Here is a 20,453-nt window from a genome sequence, read left to right as displayed (position 1 = left end):
TATTCCTCCTGGATTATCCATAAGAAGAGGTAAAAACTTTACGCCTGGAGTGAAACATAGTTTTGCTGCGGCAGCCTTGTGAGGTTTTGAGCACGGCTGGCATTTACCAGGAGCATGGGTCTTTACAAGATGGAGCCTTGTTTCCCGCAGTAAGGTGAGCCTGCCCGTCGTGCCTTCTCCCTGTGGCCCTCCTGCTGACCCTAGGTGTGCCATCCCTCCAGCCACCTCCTGCGTGCTGGCTCTCAGCTCTGCTGCACGATCTGATACTGGCTCCCAACATCTGCAAGAAATTAAAGAGCACTGAAATACTCCCAGGTGCCGGTCGCTCGTCGTACAGCTGACACAAAAGCCCAAATTCCTTTCACATGAGAACATGGGTACATCTGCTTGCAATCATCCTTCTCCAGGCAGCCGGCCTGATTAAGCAGAAATGTGATTCTCCACACTTGGACCAGGGAGCGCTCGGCAGACGCCTGCAGCTGAGGGGCTGGGATTCGGGAGAGGCAGAATAAACGCGCCTTTCACGCCCGGCGTCCCCGGCAGTCCCGTGGCTCCTGCGCTCGCAGCCTTGGTCGCTTCTTGCCCTGCTTCCAGGAGTCAAGACATGCTGAAATAAAGAGAAACTTTTTCTGTGGCAGGAAAAGTCATTTCTTCTGGCCAGGCATTTGGGAAGGAGACAGGAAGCATATTATTTTAAAGGTAAACTGATAAAATATTTGTTTGCTGGAGGAAGGGGAGGAATGTCAAAAAACATCTCAGGCTTCTTTAGAAAAAATATTGTGGTGTCTTACTCCTGCCCTGACAACAACTGCGGTGTGTTGTAAAGAAATGTTTTAGCCCTCAGCGGTCTGTAGCCTCATGCAGGGTATTTTCCTTGCTGGAAGGATGCTCTTTGTCTGTCTGTGCACACATGTGGGTGTGCGCACGAGGGTGTGAATGCACACTCCATAACGGAGGAAACGGCTGAAAATGCTAGGAGTAGAGGACAGTGAGTGGAAACAGTATATTATCAGAGTCACTGGTAATGCTATTGCTTGTTTCTTAATATTTTCTTTATTGCAGCTGACCAATGAGGAAACAACTAAAAATCACTACTTTAATGAATGCTGTAGTTTGTAGCACAGATGCATTATGGTGTATGTACTTCTGTAGATTTGCCAGATTCCATTTCAAAACTTGCCTTTCATGCTGCTACACAAGAGGACCGAAAAAGTAATTTATAGGTGCAGTTAAGAATACCATGTTTAGGGAATAAAGGGAAAGTATTTTTAACAAAAGCAAGTTTGGCAGTTGAGTAGCTCAGCTTCACTGCTGTGATTCCTGAAAGCAAGCTGAAGGCAGTGGCCGCAGTATACTTTTAATCCTCAAATCTGTTCATTAGTTAATACGTTTGTAAAGGCTAGGTTGCACACACACCCCCCGCCCCAGACTGATTTTTACGACCTCATAGTCCAGATAGCCTGAGGACTTAAGCCACGTCTGCAGAAGGTACTTGGCCAGCACAGCGATGCAGTTGTAGCCACAGTGCCCCGAGGGCACATGTGCCCCAGCTCAGCCGCAGCATCCCTCCGGCTGGACTGATGAAAATGGTCAGAAGTGACAATTCGCCACATCCATGACTAACGCAGCTGCGCAGGAAAACGCTGTGCTGGCAGGTGGGCAGGGGGATTTCGGTTAGCTCAGCCGGCTTTGTGTTTGCTCTTTGGATGCATGCTGTTAAATTGGGCATGGACTTCTCCCAAACTCTTTGAACTAAACTCTTACGAGGACCTGCCAAGGTCTTATTTTAGGCCAAGCTCTATTGTTCGCCTCAAACAAATGCCTAATAGAGAGGAGAGCTCTCCTGAATAAGTGACTCCGGGCATTTTTAGGCATCTAGCTGGTTTAGAGAAGTTCTTAATATAAGGGTAGGGTGGAAGAACATTGTCCCTTCACAAGTACAGGGAACGGTGATGGACAGACACTGTTTTAAAAAAAAATTGGCATGCAGGAGTCTATTCACTTGTCTTGTCTACATGTTTGAAAATTGCAGTTTATTCACCTGCATTCACGTACACAGGCAGAATTTTAAGGTGACAATAGAATGATCTATTCAGAGGGAAACATCTGTCATTAAAAAACAATAGGAAAAAACATTTATTTAGCACAGGCTGAAATATAGAGATGTTTGCATGCTGTGTTTGGCTTGACTTACTATAGGCAAGACTTAATGATGTACAGAAGGGTTGTCTGAAAGAAACTGTGCGGGATCTGATATTTTCTGGGGCTTCTCTCCTAAATTTTAATTCGGATGTTGCAACACGCCGACACTCTGTAATAACTCTATTCGGGTATTATTTAGAGGTCTCATACTCCATGCCTGTTTTTAATACAGCTTCATTCCCTGTGAATGCTAATGCAGATATATGGAGATGAGAACTCTCTGATGATAGACACAGATGGGATGCCTTTAAGCATGTGTCAACGGCCTTTGAAAATATTGATCACCAAATGTAGTTACTGGGAAAAGAAGCTGAAGCCTTTGGAACCGAACAGTTAACAGAGCGTAGATCAAACCTGGATTTTCAGTTATAGGATGGATAAACACTTCTGTCAGTCCACCCTTGTGGCAGTCAGCCAGTCTGATGATTGGGTCTCAATGTAGCGATGGGAAAATGCACATTTTTGTTACTTTGCTTTGTGAAAGCTGTGCTTGCAGAGAATATTCTTACCACTCGCCACGCAGCTTTCATCCTCAACAGGAGGCACAAGCACAAGTCTTTGACTTCTGGGAGTAAATGTAATTTGTCAAGGCCTTACAGAATTGGGTCCCGCTCTTGTCCCTTGGTCTTTCCGATCTGTTACGCTAACCACCCTTTGCCTGCTCTGCTGCTTACCTGCAGCCCCTCTGCTCCTCATAGCACTATCATCAGCCATCAGCCTTTTTCAGGAATTGCCTGAAGCCGCTGCCGTGCAATTGATGGGAAAATGGTAACGGTTAGGTTGAAGGAAAGTTGGTTTCAGCTGACATTTTTGTATAAATTTGGAGGAATCAATTTCACAGGGGATTTGTAAATGTACAAACTCTGCGCTACCACCTGTCTTTTCCTTTCTTTCACACCCAAGAGAGGTGCATTGGTTTTAAGGCTAGAAGACAGCACTCTGGACTGACCGCCTGCATAATTCAGATCCTCTGACATCCCTGTATAAACTCATGCTTCAGGATCAAGAAGAGTACTTGTGACAGAGACTGTCTTTTAGCAAGAAAAAAATACCTCCCCTTGATTAAGAAAGATCTACATAGTCCAAGACAATCCTTCTGAAGTCGTGCCAGTGTTGTCCAAGAAAAATGTCGTGTACCTTCCACGTGCTTATTAACACCCATCTGATATTTTTCCTCAGGAGTTAGACTCTGAGCCCATTACACATCCAATTAGATTATAAGCACTCCAGAAGTGAGGCTGCTTCGCTATCTGCACATGCATCGCCCATGCATAGAATTCAAATATTAGTAAACAAAATATACATGTTTCATAACTGTAATTGTTCTTGTCACAAATTCAGCCTCAGATCATTTTGGATAATTTATTCCTGAAGCTGCTCGCATAGTCTGGGAAGGGAAAATGCAGATACATTTTCCAATATACTGCTATGCAGAGAATGTGCTTAGAACTTTGATAATATTCTTGGTTTGTATTGTTTATTTACATATAAGAATTTAGTTCTCTGTGTGTGAGAGCTTATTTTTAAATGAAAATTTGTGATGTTTAAGTGGAAACCGGAGATGAATATGGGAAAGAAACCTCTGATGAAATAAGAGGATTTGGAATTTCTCCCTAATGAAACCAAAATGAAGGTATTCTGTCAGCCTTTGTTTTACTTTGTTTCTTTTTTTAGCCTAGCCTGGAGTTGTCTGTGAGCTTGCAGAGAAATCAATCTGTGCCTTGGGCAGCGGGATATCTCCACGGCTAGGGGAGGCTGATTGATTGTTTCACATATTGAGACTGTAGGTTTGATGGGAACTGTATAGGAATGGTGACAGTAGTGGAGATTGGAGGGTTTTGGCTTCTTTACTGAAATATATACCTTATAACATATGGTCCTTTTTTTCAGATAAAAAGAAAAGTCCTCTCTCAGCTATGTAGTTCTCTGTTCTTTCTGCTGTGTATTTCTCTTCTCTTTCTTCTGTGTATTTCTCTCCTCTTTCTTCTGTGTATTTCTCTCCTTCCTCTTTGATCCTTTTTTTAGGTACAAAATAATAAATAAATTAGTAAGTCATGTAAGATTAGTACTATGGAAGAGCTTTTCCATAGGCATATTTAGTGGCTTTGTAACAATTCAGGGATTTGGTTATATTGGGTTGGGCCTTTTGTTTTTTTATTGTAACACTATTTCTCATGAAATGGCCAACCCAAACCCCATGACAAAAATTTCATATGAAATGATCACGGGTAAAGTGTTGACTTTACTAAGCTGAAGGACAAGTGTTGCATTTGAATCAACAGGACCAGGATTCTTCTTATTCAGGTGCCTAAAATTTGCTCAGCAGCAGACCAGGCTAGGTCTCTGAAAAATGTGCTCCCATGTCGGGTACTGCATGCTTCAACGTATGACTGATCTGTGCTCCCCCAGTTTTCTCTCAATTAAAAAAAAAGGCAGCAAACCTCCCATCTTATCATCTCTGATTAACAAGTGATTACCAACAGCAAAGTTACATTGCATGTCACATGCTGACACTACATCTGTATTAATCAGCATGAAAAATAAAAATTCAAATGACCATCTTCAAGAAGATACTCCTAACCCAGTTATTACTTGAGTGAAAATAAATAATCTTATGCTACTGTGTGGCCTCTCCTGCTCTATCATATAGTCATTACTGTGCTTGCGTCATTTCTGTAAGGCACAAGAAGTCCTCAAAGGTTTGTCTGCATGTTGACTCACTCCTGTATGGCTAAACACTAACCTGGACACACATGGAAGAGAAAGGGGTCAGTGTCACCAGAGCATCACTGTGCAATTACCCTGCTCAGGTCCTCCCCAGCTCTCAATGATGTTCAGCCAATATATATTAGACTTACAGCCACTGCATTGTTATTAATAATTACCAGGTGAAAGCATCTTTCCATTGTGGCCATTAGGTGGTAACATTACCTAATTGAAAGGCAGTCACCGTCCTTTGCTTAGGAAGAGTACTACAGATCTGCAGTGCAGGGTGTGTGAAGAGATGTTAAACCACGAAAATGTTCTTTAAAGCAAAAATCACTGCAATATTCTTTAAAAAAAAGGAGTTGGACACGAAGTTTTATAATGGCAGATCTTGAGAAAAGAGGAGGCGAAAGACTTTTGTGTTGGTGTTGGTAGAAGTGAGCAGTTAAATTGCTCACCTCACCTTGAAGAATTACAGCCTCAGAATTCCTATTTCTGAAGCAGATTAGCTTTCCGGTTAAAGTATATACCTGGTCTGGCCCAAACCTGAGTGATCTGGCCCAAAATGGGTCTGTCTTGCCCACCAGGACATTTTTGATGGAGAAGAAACAACATGCTGGAGATGGATGGCAGCGTATTCGCTCCTCTGTGCCACAGCTATCCCCCACGGCAGGAGCTCCAGGGCGCAAAAGCAATTACGCTGATGCCTAGAGGAGCTAGCAGGGACTTCGGATGCCTGTCTACATCAACAAATGCATGCAGATTCTTCTGCTTGGGGGAAGGAGAGACAGCTTGAATTCAGAAATTCAGCACAGAGAGAGCTGATGTGCCCTGCTGTGAGCTGGGTCAGGCCCCGTGCCAGGCTTTGGGATCAGAGCCCAGCGACATTCCCCTCTGCCACCCACCAAACACAATCCCAGGAGAGCAAAGAGCTAGGGATGAAATGCCTCCCTTTCCAGGGGAGCCACGTTTCTCTCTGACGGCATTTTGCGAGATCCAGGCATAGCAGCAGCAGACTGGGATTTAATCTTTCTGAGACAAATGGGATTCCATAGGGCTCTTACGATTAAAAATATATGTGTGCGTGAACACTTGCAGGACAGACGCCTAAATGATCACAACGGGCAAAAAATCTCCCCTCAGATTTCCACACCCCACAGCCATTGTGCTGCCAGGTTGGCACACACGCCCTTTGAAGTCGCTGGCATCCGAGCACAGCCGGGTGCAGTGGGGCTTCACGTGGGAAGATTAAAGATGTCACGATCTCTTACTCAGCAGCAGCACGGAGAGACTACAGAAAGTGGATTCTCCTGGAAACAAACTGAACCGTAAATCAGAAAGGTAATCCAACATCAGATGAACAGGGGCAGGGGCTTGTTCACAGGCAGGGCTTAGGCAGGGCATTGGTGAAACTGGAAAGCACAGATATAAAGCAGAGCCAGCGAGAGCAGCCACAAAGCAGATCAAGAGAGGTGTAAGGTCACACGTGATAACGTCAGGAGGACAAGTGAGGTTTCTGCTCCGATAACCTGAGAATCGTGCTCCGAGCTGGGACGTGCCGGCTGTTATTAAGGCTCCTAAAGGCTCGTGTTCGACTCGAGGGGAGAGCAATCTCCTGCCCTCCGCTGCGGATGACTTTGCCGCATTTCGACCTTTTGGGAAGACATTTTGCGTGCCGGGGGCCTGCCCCAGGCAGGCTGGTGGTGCTGCTGAAAATTTCAGCCCTTGTGATTCCTACCTGCCTGAGAAGGCAGGCAGGGGAAAGCAGGTTGTTTTGTTACGGTAAAAATGCCTGGCAGGCTTCAGGCGATGTTCCAGCTCCCGGGCTTTGAAACAGGGGCTTCAAACTGAGCAAGGGGTGGCAGCAGCTGTCTGGGATGTGCCCCTTTTCCTTCCCCACGAAAATGCACCCACTTTGTCCCATTTCAAATTAACAAACAGTTTTAAAGCCCATGCTCATTAGGCATGTGCTGTGTCCCTGCAGGTCTCTGAGGCTTACGTCCATGCTGGTGAGGTTGCAGTGGAGATGCACAGGGCTTGCCCTGCCACCCAGGCTGTCGGGCATTGCTGCAGGCTGCTCGAGGGGGCTGAGGCACAGGGAAGGAAACCTTGGGTAGAGCTAACACATCACTGTCTCAAGCCCTTTGCTCCTCAGCAAGCAAACTTGTTCTGCTAGTAAACTTCCCTGCACAGGCAGAAATCCACTCTGGAGCATGCCCAAATTTAGAGGCATCCAAGTCATCGCTAAGGGGTCATGAAGACACCGAATTGGCCTGCAGGGACCAGTTTTAGGCATTGCTAAAGCCTCAAACACAGGACAGAAGGAGCAAGCGATCCGACCGGGGCGCTCAGGCGGGATGGGATCAGTGTGGATTCAGATCGCCCCTCTCTCTGCAGTGACCTGCTCTGGGGACAGTGCTTACCAAGCACGGAGTGAGCCCGACTCCCAGCTATTCCTCAGGGTGCGGTGGACATAATACCCTCCTCCAGCAAAAAGGAGAAGTTCTCTTTCACCCCATTCCCACTTCTGACCATACTCTCCCACCACCTCCTTACTTGGCCCCAGCTCTTGCAAACCACCTACCTGAGCCATCACAACTCACTAGTCCTGAAGATAACTAACCCAGCAAAAGTAAACTGGGTCTGCTTTTTTAGCAAACTGAATTGGCTCCAAAAAGTACTAGAGCCAGTGCTGTAAGAGAGGGGAGGATGAGGTAGCAGGGGGCAGAGAGACTTCACCGTCTTGGTGGTAGCAAGCCACCACATTGACTTAAGCTCTTAAGGGTAAGGCAGCTGCCTCGGGAAGAACAATCTGGTTTCCAGCCATCCTCCAGTTTGTGCTGGATTCATTGTAAGGTACTGAACTGTGCGTTGGAAAGGCTGGCTCCTCTGGTGACACTCTTTACAAAGGAAGAGACTCGTGCACTGTTCTGCGAAGGGTTTTAGGGCTGCAGGTGGTGAGGGAAGGCATATTCCTCCAGCCGTGGTGAAGGTGCCCAAGTGTTTGGAAGTGGCTGGGCTTGCAAGAAGCTCCTCTTCTCACGGCTTCCCCTGGTCTTGCAGTTGCTGACGTGATGGTACTGTGTCCCCAAACCAGCTTTCTGGTGAAGCTTGAGGGAGGAAATTATGCTCTCATGATGAGGATTTGGCTGGGGGCTTGGGAAGACAGGGAAACTGTGGTAGCCAGGACAGGGCAACTGGTGGTGGTATGGGACACACTTTGGGGAAGGGCTAGATCACCGTGAATAGCGCGTGGTCACTGATGACATGGTGTAGCACAAGGTCAAATAGCTTTTTTAGTTATATGTGTAACACCCGCCCCATGAGTAAGCCCAGAGTTTTGGGGAAAGAACAGAAATGTGTACAAACCATTAAGATAGCAATAACGTGTAGGAAGAGGGGTGCTAAAACCAAATTGCAAAATTTAAGATTTTTAAGACTTTGCATTTACTAATCTTTGAGTAGTTGCAGCCTGTTTGTTGGGTGGGGGGCTTTGTTGGTTTTTTGCTGTTTTTTTAAAGGGCATGTGTGCATTCTGGATGTGAATAATAAAATAAGGGGATGAAAACAAGTCAAAAATAGCCCTGAAGTAAGAGTTCAGAAAAAATGTTTTGAAGCATAAAAAGGAGAGTCCCGAGAGACAGCAGCAAAAGAAAGAAAGACTCAAATGAAATCAGGCTGTGGTAAAAAGACATGTTTCAATGTACTACAGTCCCTCTCCATTTCCCTTCCTGTTAGACCTGACTCGCAGACTTGCCATATACTTCCAGGTTTATCCAAAAATATACTGGAGGCAGTGGAAGAGCAAAAGGAGAAGGATTTCTTAGAGAGAGAATTTTTTTATCCCTCTGCAGAAAGGAAGCAGCCATGATCAGATAAGGTTGCCAAACTAACCTACTTCTCACTGTGCTTACCATGAGAGCAGTAAGGCTAATTCTGTAGTGATGGCAGCAAAGTACTGTCTGTTAGTGAAGGGAGAAGGACGGACAGACCAAAAGACACCATTTCTTATCTGACAGGGTCAGCCGGAAGCTGCAAAAAGTATCAGCAGTAGCCAAGCACAGGGGAAAAAAGAAGAAAGACTGTATTTTAAGTTATTTTCTATGGAAAATATGAACACTAATATTTGTTAATAACATGGACCAAAGTAATGGTACAACCAGTTGAGATGCAATGGATGAAATGTGTCCCAAACCATGCGTCGAGGCCAACGAGACTCATAGCCAGCAGCAAATAAACTTTCCCTAAAGCAAAGGTGTTTGTCCTGGGACTTGGGGCTGGTCCTATCACTGTCAGGAGGACTCTGGAACAGTGGAAGAAATAGTATGAAACTCAAAATGTTTTGGAAAGAACTGACTGACGAGTTAAATGTTCTTCCTTCTGTTTGGAAAGAAAAGATGACTCCTGCAGTTTTCTTGGAACAGGCTGCAGAAAACAATCTGGAGTGCCGAGTGCCTCTGTCCTGAGGCTAGCGGACAGGGCAATATGGCTGGGAGATTTTGTAAAAACCTCATTAACAGAAAATAATCATTTTCTGGGTGTTGGGAACACTGTTCAGTGCTGCCATGTTCTTCATCAAATGGGTCGTTTTAGTGGATCATTAAAATCTTCATGCTGCTTCTTTGCAAAAGATGAAGTGTCATCTCCTGCAATCCCTGGCCAATTTCCAACTTACCTATTTACCTACTAAGTTAGTAAGCTGATACCAGGTCTCAGTATTTTATCACGTCTTGTTATATTTGGTGGGTTTTTTTCCTTGCAAATACAGCTTTGGGTGTCTTGTGATTATATAAGCATTTAATCTACACTATATTTAAAAACATTATTGTGTTGAAACGCATGAAAACATGAAGCTTAATGAAGGAAGAAGAAAAGAAACCAAAATCAATCTTTTTAACATGTTTTTTTGTGCTTTGAATTTCTGAATATCCTTGAATGGCCATTACTGATGCTATCTCTTACATTTTAATGAATACAACACAGTTCTCTCAATAGCTACTGTGATGAGATGCAAAAGCAGAGGTGTCTCTCTGCTCTTCAGAAATCTCTCTGTACTTAATTTTAGGCAAACTGTACAATAATAATAAAGGAATTCAGACACTAAAAATCCAGTGATGCTCCGGGACCAAGATTTGTCCCCCGATTTAGTTCAGATCAGTTAAACAGCCACACATGCCCACACCACTTCAGGTAGTTTTAGAAGGCACTGGGCATAAAACCACTAGAAGTAAACTCAGAGATCACACAGGGGAAACACGGTTGCCCGAGCAGTCGCCAAACATGCAGCAAGTTGCAGAACTGTTTAAAAAATCAGCTAGAAACTTACCTGCTAACCCCAAAAAACACACACAAAGTCCTGCAGGCCAAAGGCAACGCTGGCTGACAGTGGGCTCAACGATGAGGATTTCTCCGGCTCCAGCGAGCTCCTTGCCTGGCTCCTGACCTTTCTTGCTCAAGGTCTGGCTCAGAGTGGCTTTCTGTTGGATTGCTCCCAAATTTCTGCCTCAACACACAAGCTTGCAAGACCATTACCCAGCCCCGTGCTGGGGAAGAGGCGAAACCCGACGGCTCTATCCTGCCGAGGCCATCCCCCCCGATTAGCGGTCCCCATTATGCTAAGGGGCTTGATAGAGATTTACACAGTGCATGAAAGCGGCCCTGCTTCCCGCTCCTGATCCCAGAGCTGTCTAGGGAATAGGCCTGCTGATGACATATTAATTAACATCTTTCAACAAAGTTTCGACACCAAGCGTCTACCATTGTCACCAGTGGTGATGAAAGACATTTAACTGAACGACGTCAGCTCAGACTTGCTTAGCTGGAGCCCTTGGAGATGCTGCACAGCAGTGCTGGCAGAGAGCTCCCAGAACTGGCGTGCCGGTGGAGGCAAACCAAGTCCTAAGACAAGCCTTAGACTCCTTCGTGATGAAGCAAGGGATGTTTGAAGAAGGAAAAATGATGTCACAGCTGATGAAGAGAACTCAGGAAGACACCGCAGTATCAGTCACACGCACAGTGGCTGTGGTTTTACATGGCAAGTAGCAGAAGGGGATACCGCAGGCGTGTCAATAAACATGGATACTCATTTGAAGGTAAATACTTCTAATAATGATGCAGTGGTCACAAGCTCAGCAGAAAAATGTGTCTTACTACAACACCAGGGCAACACCGCTCTAGTCTGTAAAACAACCTAAAACAGAAATAAAGATTGCTACTGGAAAAACACCAGTCACCTTTCACCACTGCCTTTGAAAAGAAGTGGGGTTATATTTTTACACAACTTTTTTACTCTATGTCAAAAACTTCTGTCCTCTGAACTGAGAAAGTGACCTCTTCTGTGAAGATACTGCACTCAGTTTAACCCTGAGCATTATATTCTTCTGTCAATCACTTCTTCTACCACTAGAGCAATCATTTTCTACAATAACCTTGCACTTGAGTCAATCCATTCGCTGGATTTCACCAGATAGCATTTTATCTCAGCATTTTCTTGAGTCATCATGATATATTTGGTATCTGGAGGAGGTTTTTGTACTTTGTATTCCCTTGGCCCAGGGGCACCAGGTACCTGAAGTTCTACAGAGCTGCAGTTTCCACACAAGGCTTGTTGCAAACCCACCAGCTGAACAAAACACCCTTTACCATTACCAATATAGCAGCAGACCATAAATATTCACAAGTTACTGCCCTGGTTTTATAAATTATCTACATTATGGCTGTTTCATGTAGCCTTACATATGTACTCTTCACTTCTGTCCCTTCTAGCTATATCCTGCAACTAGCTATCCAAAACCTCGGGTGGTTTTAGTAAAGAGGCTGTCAACATCAAGCTGATGAAAGAGTGCATTGATTCAGAAGAAGGGGCGTTTGCTCCAACACATAGTGTTAAGTCTGCTGACACTTGAAACATGGGGCTATAGGGAACTAATTTTGGTTCCCTGTTGCATGGGAGTTGAGGTGGGACATCGTCCCATCGTCCTGCTTCCATCACAGGGGTCTGGAAGGTGCTGCTCCCTCCTGCTCTGCCCCCCCAAAGCCATGGCTCCTGCAGAGGGCAAGGGGTGCTTTGGCTGGAGCAACCATATTGCTTTTTCAAGCTGTTGCTGCTGCGGCTACAACTGGGATGAGCAGAGGCCTGAGTGTTAGCCTGAGGGTGCTGGGGGACAGAAGGAGGCAGGGGAAAGGCTTTGGGTGCAGCTCCAAGTAATTTTTTCACAAGGGGAGGGATGCGTGGGGCAATTAGGAGCAGTCTCCTGAAGCAACATTCAGGCTGGGGCAGGGAAACAGCTGAGGGACCAGCCCATGCGGGTGCTGCTTCTGCGTTTTATGGCAAGTGGTAAAGCCAGCCATAGGGCTTGTCCCACCCCCAAATTAGCTGTGCCTGAAATAGCATTGATGGGCTTCACATCTCATCACAGGGAGCTGCCACACCACTGCACGGCTCCCTTGCCATACACATGTGTATGTGTATATATACACATATGTATTCAATATACGTATTTATATACAATTACAATATATACAGTATATACAGTGAGAGTGTGTGTGTGTATATATATATTCATGTTTCAGCTGCATCCAATCTGGAAACAATCCTTGGATCAGGGAGCCGAAGCCCCGGCACTTGCCAGATTTCTCACAAGTAGGTTACAGAGAAAGCCCGGCTCTCCCTCGCTCACCCTCGCCTCCCCCTAAATCCCTCCCGCACTCCTCGCTGTACCCTGGCACAGCTTCAGCAGGAGGCGAGACGTCCGTAGCAGTCTCCTTCCTGAGTGTTGTGGGTCTCTGCTGCGTGGAAGAGAGAGGTTTGTGTCCAAGGACAGGGATTTCACCAGGCTTCATCTGGGGTGTTTCTGGCATTTGCAGGGGAAGGAGCTGAGAGAAGCTGAATTCACTGAGGGGAGCTTAAGCCCGGATTAGGAAAAGGCAGCGTAAGTTTAGGCGCCATTACAGTTATGATCTTGCTGAGCAAGGACTTTTAGTTTGTGCGTTTGGCTTTTGGTCCCCGAGTTCTTATTATAAGCTAAACCTGTCTATATGTACAAAAGTAAATCTGCATCATATTTTAAAGCTGATCAGTTAAAATACATCGCGGCTTTCTGTGGACCTGGGGGTGGGAGGGAGAGAGAAAAAGCCCTGAAGTAAGTCACCTTTGGTCGATTCTGATTTGTTTTTCCACTAAGACACTCTCCATTTCCATCTGCTGCGACAGGCAACTGTCAAACTGCCTTAACACGTAGGGAAATGTTAAATGACACACTACAGCTATTGACTTGCTTTAACTCCCCTGGAAGAAAAGCCTGCCTGAGCTGCTGAAAGGTCTTTACCAGTCGCACTGGCTTATGTGTAACCACACAGAAAAGCGCTGCTGGGAACTGGCAGTGCCCAACAGAAGGGTGGGCGCCTTGTCCTGCCGGAGCGCGCCTCAGCCCGCCTCCGAGCGCAGCGGGGGCGCAAGGCGGCCGAAGCCCCGGCGGCAGCGGGGCCGCGGGGGCCGGGAGCGCTCCCCGCCCGTGCCGCTGCCTGCGGGGCGCTGCCAGACCTGCGGCGCACCGCGGCTGCCCTCGCCCCGCTCCGCTCCGCCGGGCGCCCCCCCGCCCCTCCCCGCGGCGGCGGGCCGGGGCGCGGCGTGGGGCGGGCGCGCGCGCCCCGCTTCCCTCCGGCTCCCTCTCCGTCCCCGACTCCATCCTCTCCGTCTCCTCCCGCCCAGGTGGATCGCGGCGCCGCGCCGAGCCGCCCGCCGCCATGCCGCCGCCGTGCCCCCGCGGGGCCCTGCCCGGGGCCGCCCTCCTCCTCCTCCTCCTCCTGCCGCTGCTCTGCGCGGCCCCCGGTGAGTGCGCGCCCGCGCCCGCGCCGGGGTGCGGGGTGCGGGGTGCGGGGAGGGGAACCTAACCCGGCGCGTCCCGGGGAGCCGGCAAAAGCCTTCCCCTGGCGTCACGCGTGGCCGTCTGGGTGAACGTTTTTGGTCACTCCAAAACTTGTGCAAGTTGAGCATCTTTTTTAAAGGCCTTGGGTTTGGGGGAATAAGCACTTCGGAGCAGCCGAGCACTCACAGGTCTCCTGCTGCGCTGCCCGGCCGTGGGCTAAAAAAGCCTTGGCTCCCTTCTGGGAAGGGGCTTCGGCAGGACGACAGCTTTGATGTGCTTTGGGACAGGCTGCAAGGAAAAATCTCGAAGCAGTCCGGTTGTTAACATGCCCCTCGCGCCATGACAAGGGTTTGCCAGGGTTATCGTGCTGCCCTGGATGCTCTGTCACGGTACCGGCACCGGCTGTGGTCTTCTGCTGCAAAATATTATAATCTAATTGGCGAAGGCGGCCAGTTTCAGGGTTTTCTTTGCCAAGAAGAGCTGGGGAGAGGATGCTGGAGTATCAAAAGCTTCCCATGATGTGCTCGAGCGTGGAAATGGGAGCAAAGGGAGGCACTGGTAGAAACTTGCTGCAGAGTTTTGCCTGGTGGTCTGGAGCTATGACAAAAATACTTTTGGTATTTTTCAAGATAGGATCCTTTTTTGTGGTGTTATTTCCTTCTTAGTAAATGTATGTGTTTTATTTTTACTTGCCTAGATATTTCAAGGGGAAATAAGCTTAAACTGATGCTTCAGAAACGCGAAGGTAAGTCAAGAGACAGCAAAGTGCTTTCCCTTATTTTTCCTTGGAGACAGTTACTATCTGTCGAGCTGCCAACGTGTCATTCTATCTCCAGCTCAAAGAGGGCGGTCAGAGGAGCAGTGTACAAGCACCCAGTTCAAAGCTGGCAGCGCATAACTGCTCTCACTACATACCATACCAAAACCTCCTGTGCATTCGGAGCCTGTGCCTGCATGTCTGTTTGGGACTTGGCGCTGGCAAGGCTGGAGGCTCTGCTTGTCACAGCGACCTCTGAAAATTAGGGTTCCCAGCCTCAGGCAGTATGCCTGCGTTTTGCTCTGCGCGGTGTATAGCACCTAGCTTTTCCAGTGTGTTGCAGGCAGACGTGGCATTTTTCTGGTTTATTCTGTGAAGTCACAAGCTTTTCCAAGGAATTATAATGCATGGAAATACTGCTGGCTCAGGTGTGGAGGAGAAAATGTGCGAACCAGGCTTGCTTGCAATGCCTTGACTTGTTCCCTTTGTCCTCTTGGCCCCACGTGTGCTTCCTTCTTGGAAGGCTGCTCTCTCTACGGGAGAGATGATGGCTGAGGGCCCAGTGGGCAGATGTGCCGAATGGCTCACTGGTTGAGGGAAGGGGGTGGAAATGGAGCTGGCCAGGGACAAGCAGCACTGCAGCAGATGGGAGGCAGGCTGAAACACCCCAGAAGTTTTGGTTGCCTCCCCTCAGCCTGCTCTATGGCTGAGGCAAAAAATTTACACCCCCCACAGAGGGGACTCCCACTTTCTGCAAGCCTGACGAACTTCTCACTGGGTTTTTCCTGGCATCACCCACCACCTCTTGCCAGCCCTAAAATGTGTGCCCCATCCATGGCTGTTTTCCTTGCCACATGGGTTCCCTACCTCACCATTCTGCAGTGCTTGCATGCAGATAGGGGTGACCGCTTGCAACAGCCACCCTCCCTGCGCCCCAGCAGCTGTCGGCTCATTTGCTCAGGTCCCCTGGTGAGAGGGGCTGCCCAGGGTGAGGCTTCTTGAGCGTGCTGACGATGCAGCCTGGAGCAGGAAGAGCTACAAAGCCTTGAATTGATGATGGAGGGAATATGCAGCCCCGTAATTCCAGCCTTACTCCCCTTTTCCAGTTGTGTGCTAAAGCTAGCAGGGTAAGTACACAGCACTGGTCCCCTTGCTGGCAGTGTCCCTTGTGCGAGGCTCATTCACGTGACACTTGTCCAGCTGTCCCACTTCCCAGTAATAACACCCAGCTTGAGCGCATGGTGAGTTACTGGTTTCCAGCTCATCACCGCAGGGCAGCCTGCTGATTTCCACTCTGCCTGCGACAACTCAGCTATCATTTTTACCTATTGAATCTCCTTCCCCCTGCAGTCCTTTGCCTCCCCCTGTGTGCCCACCCGGCTCTTGCTTCAGGGATTTTCACATCTGCCCCCGACTTCCCTTTCTGCCCCAGCCTCTTCCCTCACATCCCTCGAAAATCCCCATCCATGCCCATGTTCCTGGTCTCTCCCTCATTGCAATGAACCCTCTGAAGCAGAGACATTCCTCCTACTCCTACACATGCTTCTTGTTTCACAGGAAGACCAAACATCATACCATGTTGCATCAAGCAAAAGAATATCATTTACGAGCCTAGCAGGGGGCTTGCCAGTCCTCACAGCCGTACCTTTCGGGGGCACATAAATTCCTCAAGCAGCCCCGGCAAACTGCCTGCCTCTTAGGCATAAGGCAGGCTGGATGGCATGTCTGGGTCTGGCAGGTCGAGGACGTTCCCCTGCATCCACCAAGCTGTGTGCTATGAAAGCCTGGTGGGCTTTTGTTTTCAGGCATACAGGGCATCTGGTAGCACTCATTATTTAAAAGCTACATTTTTACACAACAGATTCAAAAATCTTTTAATGTGTACCTCCCTTCACCCTAGTAAGTTAGCAGTGTTTCTCCAGCTTCTTAAGGTTTTTTAGCTTCACCTCTCATCTTCTTTCCTGTTCCTGCAATAGCAGCATGTGGAGGCCAGTCTCCTGTTCTCTCTTCAAAGCGCAACACAGTGTGTATATGCTCTTTCAGTTTGGGTTTATTTATTTAAATTCCTTCTTTAGCTTATGTCTTTGAGCTCAGAATAGCTTTTCTCAAAGCCAAGAGAATGAGTATAGCTGAGAAATCCTATTACATCAATGATTCCTGGGTTTATTACTGTTACTACTGCAACACGCATTGCGCCGCCAAGCACAAAGGTGATGGCATGATGCGAGAAGCATTTTCTTACTTGCTGCAAGCAGGATGCTTCAGGCTGACTAAGAACTTCCAGGCATGCCTTTTGGGGGGGAATTAATTTCAGCCCCTGTTGCCATGAAGTCCGAGGTGTCAGTGAAAGAAACGGCGGCCAAGGAGTTCCTAAGCAGCCTGAGACGTCAGAGGCGTCAGCTGTGGGACAGAAGCCAGCCCGACGTACAGCAGTGGTACCAGCAGTTCCTGTACCTGGGATTCGATGAGGCGGTGAGTGTAAGGCTTTCGAGAGTTGGTAGGGCTTCAGCATGAGCGGCCGAGAGCGTGGATGCACAGCCACAGGGGCTCCCAGGGAGAAGCTGCCCTGTTTCTCTTCACAAACACTGTGATTTCTTTTTTTAAAGTAGCAAATATTGCACAGAAATATAAGCTCCGTATTTGTGAGAGATTTCTGTCTGGTTAATAGAGAAAAATGACATTAAAATCTTGCGTGGAGTTCTTGCCTGCTACTTAACAAATTGCAACCAAAGTTTGCTTTGAGAAATAGGTGACCAGACCCAAAGCAATCAATCATATTTCAGGAAATTGATTTGGCAGCCTCAACCTAATCAATCTGCTTTGTAACACATTGAGAAATCCACACCAAGCTGGTCGTGATTGGCATTCCTCAATGAAATTGCACTAAGATTACGTACCTAATGCATGCACGTGCCTCCGTGGTGCGGGCAGCTCCTGACCACCGCGAGCCCTGGCAGCTGTGCCTCGACACTAAATGTGAAAGGAAAACAAGGAAAACATTTGATAATGTGCAGCCAACCTCTCTTCAAATGAGAAGGATATATTTTTTTAAAAACAGTTAATTTGTAAAAACACTGCAGTGGAATCAAGAGTTCCCAGCTCTGGCACAAAGCTCTACTAAATAGATGCTGAAATAGGGCGAAAAACGGGCATTTAGTTGCAGTCGCACATGTAGAATAGTATCTACTTTAATAAGAGGTAAAAATAGATATATAGATGTTGAATTCTTGGCTTCTGTCAGCTGCATGAATACGTTTAATGAGACTGCATTGGCGCAGGCAAGCTGGAGTACATTTTGGACCTTCATGCTATGTGGATTGCTTAGAAGATGAATGCACTCATTTTCAAAGCTGGAACAATTAGAAAAATAATCCTTTGCTTGGACGGAAATAACGAAGGATACATTTTTTTGTATCGTCCTGGACATTATGCAGATAAAAGCGACTTTTTAACAGCATGGCTGTATCCCCCTCTCCCCATAGGAATAGGAAAAATAGGAAAAGTGGTTTTATGCAACAGAAACAGAAGGCTGGGGGCAAATACCAAGAAGTAAGCAATAAGGACAAACCGTGCAGATAAGATGCATTCTCCTCTGAGTTCCTGTGTGCATTTCAAAAACTGAAATGAGGCCTGTTGTGGGATACAATGAATCCACTTAGTAGGTTTTCTTCAGTATTAAGACACAGTTTTAACAATGAAATAACTGTTTGTTCCAGCAAAGGACTTGGGCCATACTTACCCATTGTGTATTTTGCAAAACTTCTTTTTCAAATCTCAGCCAAAAATATTTCCAAAGAATCATTCAGATGGAAGGGCTTTGGCTTGGCAAGTATTTGATATCCTTGCATATCCTTGCACACTGTTTTTCCTCTGCTGTTGTAAGCAGAATTGAACCGCTTATTGCATTTCCACAGCTAGAAGGCTGCACTGTACATTAGTTTTTACCCATGCAAAATGGGAGTGAAAGATTACAGGTATAAAGCGAAAGCCTGTTGCACCCACTTGGCAGTCAGGGACATTGTGACTAAAGGCAAGGGGCAACAGAGAACCAAACCTTTAGATTTTTAAGTACAAACCATTGAAATGTTTTTATAGTCCACCACTGAAAAGGTAATAGAAATATTAAAGGTGCTCAGTGCATGTTTGAGTCGAAGGTGCTCTCAGTTTAAGCACTTTACAGTGGGCAGAGGGTGCAGGGGTGTGTCCCAGGTGGGGCTGGGCAGGACAATTCCTGCACTCGGGGCCCTGATAATCCCATAGAGAAGGTAGGTGCAAGTCACAAAACCCCTTAGATCTCAAGATTTCATTTTGACAAATATGCAAAGGATCTGAATTTCTGAAAGTGACAAAAGGTACCTCTTGCACCATTTCTGTTTCACTCTTTTCATTTTAAGGTTTCAGGCTTGGAAAGCAAGTATTTTCTTTTTTTGGCAGAAATTTGAAGATGACATCTCCTACTGGACAAGCTTAGGGCGTGCTCGTAATGAATACTACGGTGGATACTACCAACACCACTACGATGAAGATTCACCAATTGGCCCACGAAATCCACACACCTTCAGGCACGGAGCAGGTGTCAACTATGATGATTACTAATGCCATTCATCCTAGTATGGCTGGTGCCTATAGGGCTGCACGGGGCGAGGCTGAGTCCTCCCTCCGTCAGAATGACCCTGCTTTCCTCCTCTTCATGTAAAACGAGAGTAAAGGAACTGCCAGACTTCGAAGAAAGCAACATGACTTTTTTTTAATTATTGTTACTTAGTAGTACACTATATATAAAGTGTTATAGAAATAAAGCTTTTTGATAAAATAAACAGGTTGTCATTATTTAGTAGAGTTTGTAACAGCAAGTTTCATTCCAATTCTATTACTACAGATTCCTTTTTAAAGGGCTTTTTCATTTGCTTTCCTACAATCAATTGCAAAATTACACTTTATTATTTAGTTTGGCACATAGAATACATAATATAAGGCAATACATTTCAGATGTGCCAGCTCATTCAGCTTTGTGTCAACAAACAAATCAAATTATTTTTCGGGGAAAACAAAAAAACCATTCCTCTCAATTGAAGTGCTACCTTGTTGCCTCCTCTGCTGTTTCCATACCTACTGTGCACAGCCCTCCAAACTTGCATGACATGGCACTTCTACAGTTCCTGTTGGGGCAAGGACACAGAGGTTCACAAAAGCTAAATTCAGTGCAGAGGAGCTCGCCTTCCTCCAAAGCCTGTGAAAGGGAAGAATTCTCCAGGCTCAATGCAGGAACCTTACTTCAGAAGTAATCACTGAGACGCAGAGCATCTAACCTGAGTGGCCCCTACCCTCCCCAGGCACGATAATCCAAAGGTTATCTTTGATGAATACTCCCCTTTGTGTCCTTTTCACTTAGCTGCAAGCTTTCAGTCTAGCTCAAAACAGGGAATAAAATAACAAAATAAGCTATTTAAAATGAAGTTAGTATCAGACAGCATCCAACACAGTCCCCAGAGAAAACTTCCTACCATGAAGTTGCCTCCATCCCCAATTCAAACTGGAATCCATGCACATTAGGCTGAGCATCAAAATATATCAGCAACTGGACATTTGTTAATGAAGTATAGTGGATTAAAGGGCGGTTGGTTGGTGGGGTTGTGCGCGTGTGTGTGTGTTAAGAACCACGAAATACAACCAACTTTTCTACCACAGCAACATCAGCCACATTGCTGCTTCTCTCTCATTACTGTAGAGAAAATCCTGACACAAAACTATGCCCGGGAGGGAGATTTCAGCAGTCAGGGGCTTCAGGAGGAGCTTGGTGGGGGAAAGCACTGCTGAAGCTTGACAAGTGTAGAGGACTGGGAAGGGGCAGGTGAGGAAGGCTGGCTGGCTCCATGACTTCTGGAGCTGAAGAATAAGGCTAAAGAGAGATGAAATGTGTA

At 46.8% G+C, this 20,453-nt stretch overlaps 1 protein-coding gene across 2 annotated transcripts; it reads left to right on the top strand.

Annotated features, from left to right (window-relative positions):
- Nucleotides 1-626: 626 nt before the first annotated feature.
- On the top strand, nucleotides 627-19,225 carry ECRG4 (ECRG4 augurin precursor). 2 transcript variants are annotated; one of them, XM_059816962.1, is made up of 5 exons: nucleotides 627-699; nucleotides 13,619-13,738; nucleotides 14,473-14,520; nucleotides 16,847-17,004; nucleotides 18,967-19,225. In XM_059816962.1, exons 2-5 carry the CDS (start codon nucleotides 13,654-13,656, stop codon nucleotides 19,126-19,128), a joined length of 453 nt encoding a protein of 150 aa, XP_059672945.1. In that variant the 5' UTR covers nucleotides 627-699; nucleotides 13,619-13,653; the 3' UTR covers nucleotides 19,129-19,225. The 2 variants fall into 2 exon arrangements, with proteins under 2 accessions (XP_059672945.1, XP_059672937.1); XM_059816954.1 differs by having other exon boundaries at nucleotides 16,817-17,004.
- The last annotated feature ends 1,228 nt before the right edge of the window (nucleotides 19,226-20,453 follow it).

Source organism: Gavia stellata, chromosome 1 (assembly GCF_030936135.1).
Source record: "Gavia stellata isolate bGavSte3 chromosome 1, bGavSte3.hap2, whole genome shotgun sequence".
Lineage (NCBI taxonomy): Eukaryota > Metazoa > Chordata > Aves > Gaviiformes > Gaviidae > Gavia > Gavia stellata.
Note: the sequence above shows the minus strand (reverse complement) of the source record. Positions and strands in the feature narration are given on the sequence as shown.